This window comes from Poromitra crassiceps, assembly GCF_964638095.1.
Source record: "Poromitra crassiceps genome assembly, chromosome: 14".
Classification (NCBI taxonomy): Eukaryota; Metazoa; Chordata; class Actinopteri; order Beryciformes; family Melamphaidae; genus Poromitra; species Poromitra crassiceps.
This window is the reverse complement of record NC_139633.1, coordinates 28,587,190-28,598,891: the sequence shown is the minus strand read 5'-3', so window position 1 is coordinate 28,598,891 and position 11,702 is coordinate 28,587,190. Positions and strand designations below refer to the sequence as shown.

The 11,702-nt window shown below is 44.4% G+C and overlaps 1 protein-coding gene across 1 annotated transcript; it reads right to left on the bottom strand.

The window, feature by feature from the left end:
• Positions 1 to 9,114: 9,114 nt before the first annotated feature.
• On the bottom strand, positions 9,115 to 10,140 carry LOC310789273 (putative nuclease HARBI1; the record flags this gene model as incomplete). Its single annotated transcript, XM_083650879.1, has 3 exons — positions 9,928 to 10,140; positions 9,461 to 9,587; positions 9,115 to 9,351 (listed from the first exon to the last, which is right to left on the bottom strand). The coding sequence occupies exons 1-3, from the start codon at positions 10,137 to 10,139 to the stop codon at positions 9,115 to 9,117; spliced, it is 576 nt and encodes a 191-aa protein (XP_083507005.1). The 5' UTR covers position 10,140.
• Positions 10,141 to 11,702: the final 1,562 nt, after the last annotated feature.

Below are 11,702 nucleotides of genomic sequence, written 5' to 3'. Positions count from 1 at the left end.
ACACAATTCCCCCGTCTTCTAAACACACAAAATGGGGAATGAAACATTTTAAGGAATGTTTCAGAATAATGTCAGATTTCTTTGACCTCACTCACACCCAACAACACCATCATTCAGTCCAATGTGGGTTAGTTAAGTTTACATCAGGACCAAAGTCATTAAAATGTGCCCGTTACTGAAAAACCGGTGCAATTCTTAAACATGAGCTTTTATATATATATACACAACAACAACAACTGTCTTTTAACAGACTTTAGAAAGAATCTGAAACATTCAGGTTTTCAGCCAAAAGCGCCAGACTGTGTTTACATGGACTTGAGTTAGGAGGCTTATCGCGGTTTGATTATAGTTGGTGTTTACATGGTTATTCATATCTCTGTATATTTGATAAATATTGTACTATCCCAGGTTACTGCATGCCACTTGTGCAGGTGCCTTTGATGTTGACAACAGAAACTAGCCATTTTGAAATTGTTAATCTGGTATTCCTCTGTCACCTTAAAAAGGGACGGCTCGTCCTAAAATACATCTTTTTCTTTTCACCGGTAGCGATGTTTATCCATTTAGTTTCCTGGGTTTTGAAGATATCAAACCTAGAGATTGCTACCTCCTCTTGAATACAATGGAACTGGATGGCACTCGGCTTGTGTTGCTCAAAGCTGCACCCATTATTAATTTTTTTAATTAACAGCAATGTCTCTTTCCAGAAATCATGACCCAGTTACCCAGGCCTTGTTGTGACCACTTTCATGTAGGAAACTATTTTCTTTCGACCGAACTACACCCACTAGCTGCTAGCTGGTTTCTACTACAGCACATGAAACTGCAGCTCGTGGGTGTAGTTCAGCCGGAAATAGAGATGATGAAATAAATGTGCCTTTAAATAATTTGACTGTGTGGCTATTGGAAATGAGAGCACGATAAATGAATTGTCGGACAGTGAAGTGTCCCTGCATCATGCAGAGTCTCCCCCACTGCACTGCAACAGCCTCTGCAGATCTCTCTCTCTCTCTCTCTCTCTCTCTCTCTCTCTCTCTCTTCTCTCTCTCTCTCTCTCTCTCTCTCTCTCTCTCTCTCTCTCTCTCTCTCTCTCTCTCTCTCTCTCTCTCTCTCTCTCCTTCTCTCTCTCTCTCTCTCTCTCTCTCTCTCTCTGAGATGTGGAACACTGCAGCAGGAAACAGCACGCAGTGAAATGTGGATTTTTGCAGTGTTGGGTAGGGGTGGATGTACCGTCAAATTCTGCGTATCTGATCTGAATCAATCTCTGTATTGGAGGCAGAAAAGATAACAGAGAAACTACATGTATTGAGGAAATAATGAAATAATGTTAAGAGTTTAACAATTTATCGGTTTGCTGCGGACCCCCTGGAACTCCCTCCAGGTGGGCCCCGGAACCCATGTTGACAACCACTGTTCTAGATGATAGTTTTCACAATTAATAATACAACATTTAGCTTTTACTTTAGCATTTAGTGTCACGTCGAAGTTTCCCTTCGTGATTATTAGTCATTCTAATCCCGACACAAACAGAATGATCAGATTCTGATTGTCCCTTATATAGTCTACTGCGTCCGTATAGTCTACTGCGTCACGTTATATAGTCTACTGCGTCACGTTTTAGTCTACTGCGTCGTTATATAGTCTACTGCGTCACGTTATATAGTCTACTGCGTCACGTTATATAGTCTACTGCGTCACGTTATATAGTCTACTGCGTCACGTTATATAGTCTACTGCGTCACGTTATATAGTCTACTGCGTCACGTTATATAGTCTACTGCGTCACGTATATAGTCTACTGCGTCACGTTATATAGTCTACTGCGTCACGTTATATAGTCTACTGCGTCACGTTATATAGTCTACTGCGTCACGTTATATAGTCTACTGCGTCACGTTATATAGTCTACTGCGTCACGTTATATAGTCTACTGCGTCACGTATATAGTCTACTGCGTCACGTTATATAGTCTACTGCGTCACGTTATATAGTCTACTGCGTCACGTTATATAGTCTACTGCGTGACGTTATATAGTCTACTGCGTCACGTTATATAGTCTACTGCGTCACGTTATATAGTCTACTGCGTCACGTTATATAGTCTACTGCGTCACGTTATATAGTCTACTGCGTCACGTTAACGTTATATAGTCTACTGCGTCACGTTATATAGTCTACTGCGTCACGTTATATAGTCTACTGCGTCACGTTATATAGTCTACTGCGTCACGTTATATAGTCTACTGCGTCACGTTATATAGTCTACTGCGTCACGTTATATAGTCTACTGCGTCACGTTATATAGTCTACTGCGTCACGTTATATAGTCTACTGCGTCACGTTATATAGTCTACTGCGTCACGTTATATAGTCTACTGCGTCACGTTATATAGTCTACTGCGTCACGTTATATAGTCTACTGCGTCACGTTATATAGTCTACTGCGTCACGTTATATAGTCTACTGCGTCACGTTATATAGTCTACTGCGTCACGTTATATAGTCTACTGCGTCACGTTATATAGTCTACTGCGTCACGTTATATAGTCTACTGCGTCACGTTATATAGTCTACTGCGTCACGTTATATAGTCTACTGCGTCACGTTATATAGTCTACTGCGTCACGTTATATAGTCTACTGCGTCACGTTATATAGTCTACTGCGTCACGTTATATAGTCTACTGCGTCACGTTATATAGTCTACTGCGTCACGTTATATAGTCTACTGCGTCACGTTATATAGTCTACTGCGTCACGTTATATAGTCTACTGCGTCACGTTATATAGTCTACTGCGTCACGTTATATAGTCTACTGCGTCACGTTATATAGTCTACTGCGTCACGTTATATAGTCTACTGCGTCACGTTATATAGTCTACTGCGTCACGTTATATAGTCTACTGCGTCACGTTATATAGTCTACTGCGTCACGTTATATAGTCTACTGCGTCACGTTATATAGTCTACTGCGTCACGTTATATAGTCTACTGCGTCACGTTATATAGTCTACTGCGTCACGTTATATAGTCTACTGCGTCACGTTATATAGTCTACTGCGTGACGTTATATAGTCTACTGCGTCACGTTATATAGTCTACTGCGTCACGTTATATAGTCTACTGCGTCACGTTATATAGTCTACTGCGTCACGTTATATAGTCTACTGCGTCACGTTATATAGTCTACTGCGTCACGTTATATAGTCTACTGCGTCACGTAGGAAAGTGATGAGAAGCTCAACATGGCAGGAAGCCAGGAAAGAGTTAAATCAAATAAACAGCTGACATCCATTACTGCAGATTTCACCAGGGGCTCATTTAAAGCAGAATTGAGCGCCTACACCTCCTCTGCTCCTTCCCCCTCTTCCTCTCTCTCTGTCCCCCTGCTCCTCTTCCTCACCTCTCTCTCCTCTTCCTCTCTCTCTGTCCCCCTGCTCCTCTTCCTCACCTCTCTCTCCTCTTCCTCTCTCTCTGTCCCCCTGCTCCTCTTCCTCACCTCCCTCTCCTCTTCCTCTCTCTCTGTCCCCCTGCTCCTCTTCCTCACCTCCCTCTCCTCTTCCTCTCTCTCTGTCCCCTGCTCCTCTTCCTCACCTCCCTCTCCCTCTCTCTCTCTCTCTGTCCCCCTGCTCCTCTTCCTCACCTCCCTCTCCTCTTCCTCTCTCTCTCTCTCTGTCCCCCTGCTCCTCTTCCTCACCTCCCTCTCCTCTTCCTCTCTCTCTGTCCCCCTGCTCCTCTTCCTCTATCTCTCTGCCCCCCTTGCTCCTCTTCCTCACCTCCTCTCCTCTTCCTCTCTCTCTCTCTCTGTCCCCCTGCTCCTCTTCCTCACCTCCCTCTCCTCTTCCTCTCTCTCTGCCCCCCTGCTCCTCTTCCTCACCTCCCTCTCCTCTTCCTCTCTCTCTCTCTCTGTCCCCCTGCTCCTCTTCCTCACCTCCCTCTCCTCTTCCTCTCTCTCTCTCTGTGTCCCCCTGCTCCTCTTCCTCACCTCCCTCTCCTCTTCCTCTCTCTCTGTCCCCCTGCTCCTCTTCCTCTATCTCTCTGCCCCCCTGCTCCTCTTCCTCACCTCCCACTCTCTCTGTTCCCCTGCTCCTCTTCCTCTCTCTCTGTCCCCCTGCTCCTCTTCCTCTATCTCTCTGTCCCCTGCTCCTCTTCCTCACCTCCCACTCTCTCTGTCCCCCTGCTCCTCTTCCTCTCTCTCTGTCCCCCTGCTCCTCTTCCTCACCTCCCTCTCCTCTCATCCCCAGTCCCAGCACTCCCACTGCTTTCCTGTCTGCCATTATGCAACTGAATCCTGCAGCGAGAAACAGCCTCGCCCCCTCCCTCTCTGCTGTGCTGTCCCTGCTGTTAAAACAAACAGCCCGGAGGGGAGGGGGAGGGAGAGGAGAGGAGAGGAGAGGGGAGGAGAGATGAGGAGAGGAGAGGAGAGGAGAGGAGAGGAGGAGGAGAGGAGGAGGAGAGGAGAGGAGAGGGGAGGAGAGGAGGGGAGAGGAGAGAGGAGGGCAGAGGAGAGGAGAGGAGAGAGGAGGGCAGAGGAGAGGAGAGGAGAGGAGAGGAGAGGAGAGAGGAGAGAGGAGAGGAGAGGAGAGGGAGAGGAGAGGAGAGAGGAGGGCAGAGGAGAGGAGAGGAGAGAGGAGGGCAGAGGAGGGGAGAGGAGAGGAGGGGAGAGGAGAGGAGAGGGAGAGGAGAGGGGAGGGGAGAGGAGAGGGAGAGGGGAGGGGAGGGGAGGGGAGGGGAGGGGAGAGGAGAGGGGAGGAGAGGGAGAGGAGAGGAGAGGGGAGGGGAGAGGAGAGGGGAGGGGAGGGGAGGGGAGGGGAGGGGAGGGGAGGGGAGGGGAGGGGAGAGGAGAGGAGAGGAGTGTAAACACCTTAATCAACATATTGGCTCTGTCTGTAACGCAAGGAAACGAGGAATTAAGGTGGCAATTCTAGGTAGGAAGTTGTCATTTTTATGTTTTAGGCTGTCTGAAACCAGTTTTATACAAAAGGTGACTGAATTTGCAACCTTTCCAGGTACCTATTTTGGCCCAATTCGTAAGGAACCATCAGTGGTACCTTTGGTGGGTTAGGGTATACCATGATGCATTGCGACCCTTCCAATCGACGAAGAAGAATGACGCTCTTCCCCCGGAATTTCCGTTAATGGCGACGCCCAGAAAACCTACCGCATCAGAAAAAAGCTAAACAACTATTGGCTAAATAACGAACATCATCACTTTCTTTGGATTTTTATTTTAGCATGGTCAATAACGTCAACCATTACTTCATTTTACTGCGACAGTTTGTTATTAGGGTGTCTGAAAAGTCACTTTTGCGGGTCAGTAGGAAACGTCCTACTTGACTGCGATCTGGACAGCCTAGCAAGGTTCCTAACCAGGTTGCGCAGCAGCCAGCCAGGACTACAGTAACGTTAACGTAACTACGCAAGCAAGCCGAATAGCAGCATGGCAGACGACGGTGCGTTCACCTTCAAGTGTAAGTTGAGTTTAACTTTTTAACCGTGCTTTATTAAATGATTAGCTGTCATAACTTAGGTACTCGTTTGTTGGTGAATATGTAACGTTTCCTGTAACGTTATATCGATAGGAAGAAATCATTTAGGTAACGTTATGCACGTGTTGTTAACGTTAGCTACCAGTATGCAGTCATGTTTTGGATTTTTAGCTAGTGGCAGCGACCGTCCGTTTGCTGTTGACACTGGCAACTGATTTATTTTATAGGGACAAAACAAGATACAGCTAAGCTGATCAAGTCCAGGATGCAGCACAGCCAAGTTTTCACGGGGGGCAGGAATTCGGCCTGCGATGGATGGAAGTAAGTTACACACCTAGTACTGTTGTACTGTACAACAGTGAACACCACCGATTATTATGCTCTGGGTGAAGCTTTAGGAAGGACAGAATAGCCAGTAACGTTATGCCCATTTCTCCTGAAACTAGGGTTACTTGTCAACATATGCCATTTCTCCTTGCCATAGTAGACCTGAGTGTATAGCACACTAGCAACACCCACGTTGTAAGTTAAATCATTGGTTTTACTACATTTATGTGATATTCTGTTTGTGTTTTGTGTATGTGTGTGTTTTGCAGACAAGTACTTGCTGAGATTGGGCTGGAGGGTAAAGTTGATTGGAAAACTGCCCACAAGAAATGGGACAACCTGAAGACCCATTACAAGGTATTCATTGTATAGAGCAGTTGTTCTCAAATGGGGGTCCGGGGACCCCCAGGGGTCCGTGGCACTTTGCAAGGGGGTCCGCGAAAAAGTTTTCAGGAAAATAAAAATAAAAACGTTTTTGTTGTTGCAAAAGCTTCATAGTTCAACGGAAATATGTTATGCTTTAAATCTAAAATGGTTCAAATGATTACATTCTAATCTAACAAACCTATCAATTTAAAAGTCGAGCACGTTACCGTGGAAACAATAAAGCTTAGCCCAAAATCACAAATCAGAATGAGGGGGTCCCCGGTATATTTTCTATCTTGTAAGGGGTCCTTGGCTGAAAAACATTTGAGAACCTCTGGTATAGAGCATTAGCCACAGGCCACCCTATGTCAGTACTGCAACGCAAGTGTCTTTTGTTTACTTTATGCACTGTTGTCTAGAAACTGAAGGATCCACCAACCGGTAGTGGTACGGACCGTGGTGAAGCCACACCGGCCACCTGGCCTTGGTACACCCTGATGGACCAGGCCCTGGGGAAGAAGCATTCGATTACGCCTGCGGTGGTCCGGGCCACGTTGCCATTGGAGGGTGTGCCAAAGCCAGCAGCTGGACAGGAGAAAGGTGATGGAGCACAGGAGGAGGAGGCGGAGGCTGGAGGGTCAGGAGGTGGAGAGAGAGAGGCAGGAGAGCCAGAAAGACCACAAGAAATGGCCCCGGCCCCAGCACAGAGGAAGCGGCGTCGCCTCGCCGATCTGATTGAGGAGGAGATGGAGCGTGAACGAGAGAGGCAGGCGCAGAGGAGGAGGGATGAGGCAGAGCGATCCGATAGACTCTTCTCTATCCTAGAGAGATTTATGGATAGGCGTTGAGCATTTTCTTTCTAACTTATTTTTAGTTTAAAGGAGAATATTTAATCCAGAAGTGTTGGTACACAGGTAACCTCAGGTTTACATACAATGTACAACTTCAAATACAATAAGAGACACGGGCAGGAAAAACGCAACGCGTTTCAACCTCACTGGGTCTTCGTCAGCCTTCAGCCTGATGAAGACCCAGTGAGGTTGAAACGCGTTGCGTTTTCCTGCCCGTGTCTCTTATTGTATTTGAAGTTGTACATTGTATGTAAACCTGAGGTTACCTGTGTACCAACACTTCTGGATTAAATATTCTCCCTAAAAAGTAACCAGTAAGCTCCTTTTTCCACTTTTGATTCTATGTTGACTTTGAGCTTGCTTGCTGCCACTTTCTCTGCTCCTAGTTTAAAGGAGAACAATGCTGATTTATTTTGCACATGATCTCAGACATCTGAAAACTGCAAACAGTTTTGCAGGCATTCATTTAGGTTGACATTTATTGAGAGTTGGTCTGTGTTCATTTGTGGAGGCAGTGAAGTCATTCATGGACAAATGACATCACTCACTTGAACTCAAATTAACTTTAAAATCTGTCAAACTAAATGAATGCCTGCAAAATTGTTTAGAGTTTTCAGACATTTGTGAGATCATGTGCAAAATAAATCAGCATGGTTTTTCAGTGAAGTTCTCATTTGCATTTTGTTTCATAAACAATGCAGATTGATCTCACACATATCTGACAACTGTAACCAATTCTGCATGCATTTATTTAGACAGTTATTGAGAGTTGATCTGTGTTAAGTTGTGGAGGCAGTGTTGTCATTAATGACATCACTCAACTTAACTCAAAATCAACTGTCAATAACTGTCAAATGAATGCCTGTGAAACGGTTTAGTTTTCAGATATTTGTGAGATCTTGTGCAAAATAAATCAGCATGGTTTTTCAGTGAAGTTCTCATTTGCATTTTGTTTCATAAACAATGCAGATTGATCTTGCACATGATCTCACACATATCTGACAACTGTAACCAATTCTGCATGCATTTATTTAGACAGTTATTGAGAGTTGATCTGTGTTAAGTTGTGGAGGCAGTGTTGTCATTAATGACATCACTCAACTTAACTCAAAATCAACTCTCAATAACTGTCAAATGAATGCCTGTGAAACAGTTTAGTTTTCAGATATTTGTGAGATCATGTGCAAAATCATTCAACCTTTTTTTTTCCTCTCTGAAGGTCTCGTTTAAGATGATTTCATGTTGGTCTTTTGACCTTTTACTTAGGTTGAATCAACCCAGTTCTGTATCTACAAATGTGTGATTTTTCACCCAAGCCTTGTTTTTGTAGTAGTTCAATAGCTTAGCAGTTGAAAAATTTCAGATATGACAAACTTAGTCTGTTTAAAATGAAAGAAAATACTGTTGAAATAAGTTAGACAAGGACCTAACTGTATTGTTTTCTACCATGTTTTGGAAAATAAACACGTTTTGTTAAACCAGCAAATTGCTCAATTTCAAATATTACAGCAAACTGAAACTCAAATATTGCAACTGATTAAATCATGTTTATTATACAACCCATTTACAAACTATTTACAACAAATTTAATAAGAATTACTATTTACAATAATACAAGGTCACCTGTGGTTTGTATCCAAACTGAGGAGAACAGAGAGGCAGAGCCTCTAGCCAGCAGCTCAACTGAACAGATGAAAACATAAGCTGATGGAGAGGACTGTGGAGTATCAGAACCAGCCAGGATCTTAGATCCAGCTAGTAATTTACAACCAACTTGTGATGACAAGACTTCAGACTCTTCTGAACCGGAGACTGAACACAGTGATGAAGAATGGATGGAAACTAGTGAACCTTATTCAGGTTTAGACTCACAGAAAAACAGTGAAGTTCTTAGGAAGAAACACGTCAGCTGCTCAGATTGTGGTAACATTTTTTGTGATAAAGCACAGTTGAAAAGACACATAATAGTAACAACAAATTTAGGAGAATTAGCAACACAAACAAGTGAGGGGGTACTACTCGCATGGCAAAACAGCTCAAGGGGTACACAAAACAAAAAACCCTCAACTGAAAATGGGTTCTCAGTGCCGTGCGTAGCCATGTCCACCGACCACACCCTGGAGAGCGCTAACTTGTGCTGACAGACGGTCACGCAGGCCGTTCCCGTTCATCTCTCCGGCGACTTGTGCCTCGCCCTCGTCATCATCTTCAGCAGGGTCTGGCACATCTTCCTCCTCCATGACGTCACCCACTCCCAGGCAGATGTTGTGCAGCGTGGCGCATGCCATGATGACATCAGGAACAAAGGTGGAGTGTACCTTAGAGTGAAAGCAAAGATTAATTCAAGGATAATGTAGTATTTTCTTTGAATTTGCTCACTTGCTGCTGTCATTCTCACAGTTTGTCAGCAATGAAAAAGAAAATTACCTCCAGGGCCTGCAGGAAGATGGCTCTCCACCGGGTCTTCATCATTCCAAAGGCTCGCTCGATGATGCTGCGAGCCCTGGCATGGTGGGTGTTGAAGCGCTCCCTCTCTACACCTCTGACAGGTCTCCTGAAAGTAGGGATGCACCGATATGAACATTTTGGCTGATACCGATATTAACATTGCTGTTATAGCCGATATTTACGATCTATATAAAAACACATTTCCATGATAATCAAATTTGGTATATACCGGTACTGAAAAAACATGTAAACACTGATTTTGAAAAAGTAATGCATGTCTTTATTTGAAAAACATTTTGGAAAAGCCCATAAATCATAGATTTCCTGCATTATTTCCTCTCAATGTGAAAAGTTTTTTACGATAACAGATATTAACCTCTGACCGATACTGATTTGTAAAAAAAAAAACATCGGCTGATATCGATATGATTGCCGATATCGTGTACCTGAAAGGAGTTATAAGGGCCAGTGGTCGCTCCAAACAGGGGTAGCCACTGTCCCCGAGGAGGAAAGTGCCAGGGGGAGGGTAGGCAGAGCGGTAGATGGGACTTCGCCGCAGCACCCTTGCATCATGGACCGACCCCGGTGATCCCACATAGAGGTCCATGAACCGCCCCCTGCTGTCACACACCGCCTGCAGCTGGATGGAACAAAACATCTTTCTGTTCCTGTACAGGGGTTAAAGCAAGAAACACAAGAAAATATTATTATTATTATTATTATTATTATATCAAACTAAATGAACGACTTCAAAGCAGTTTACAGTTTTCTGATATAATACTGATGTTCTAATGATACAAAGCTGGTTGAAAATGGGCGGAGTGTTCCTTTAAGCCTTGCCTGTAGCATTGCGCGTCCTCTTCTCCAGGAGCCTTGATCCTAACATGACAGCCGTCAATCGCCCCACGGGCATTCCTGAACACTGGGTGCCTGGCCAGGCGAGCGAAGCCATCGCCGACTGCCCTGTGCTCCTCCTCCGTCTGTGGCAGACGGATCACCTGAGGGGCAACGCTGAGGAGTTCCCCCGCCATCCGGTGGACCAGCAGGTGGACTGTGGAGCGCGGGATGTCAAAAGCCCTGGATGTCACCCTATAGGTACAGATGGAGATTGAGACTGTCACGCGATAAAAGCAATATGTTACGAATGTATTATCGACTCGTCTTTCCACCAGATAATAGAAAAGTATTGATAGTGGTATCGATAAAGACTCACAGATCTTTAAGCCATTGAATTGAATTTATTTGCCACAATATGCAAGATTACATACGAGGAATTTGTCTTAGTGTTCAGTATGCCCGAAAATGTAATTAATATCAGTAAAAATTTACTACCCCATCCTTACCTGTAGGACGCACCAGCTGCCAGCCAAAAGAGGAAGACCAGCACTTCCAGCTCTGGTCCCCAGCCATGGTGCCGCTGAGGGTCCATTGTTTGGAGGAGGGCTGTGATGGACAGGATTCATACAGCTTTATACGAATAAAATTCAAGAACTAAAATAAAATATTTCCCAATCTTTCAACACTTTGTACGAACCCTGGATGGAGCCTCGGTGGAGCCGGAAGTCTGGACGTGTGTCCTCCCCGTCAAAGTATATGCGCAGAAGGGGCACGTGCATGTTAAGCCGGCAGTAGGTGGTCAAGATCTCCTGTTGGGGGAGGTGTACATTTTAAAACTGATGAAATCTGTTGAAAGTTTAAGCCGTTTATGTCAACCAATAATTTATTTGCCATATGCATACACATTTATTTATTTCCTATGATAAAAATGGGCCATGTGATTTTAAATGTCTATTTATGGTATTATCTTATTCTATAAAGAGTGACATATTAACCAAAGTATACAGTGGTGAACATTTAACCATCTCAATGTTAAATGTTTAATCAATTACTGTACCCATCTGTCTTCAATTGTATTAAATCCTAATACCTCAATTTACCAATCTGTGTTATAATTTATTAAACTGTGATTGATCTGAATTGAATTGAATCATGTAAACTATCTTGGTCGCTATCAGTCATGTGGGAATGGTGTGGGATGTGGTTCACCTATAGATAGCATCCTAGTTCGTCTTTGAGACATTTTACCCGCTAAATATGTGTTGGTGCAATGGCCTATACCCTGGGCACAAGTCAATAGCATACCGGTACTAACTTCACCACACCAGAGCATTCCAGCATCTGATACCAACTAGCGTGAATCAGTAAGCCACACAAACGAATG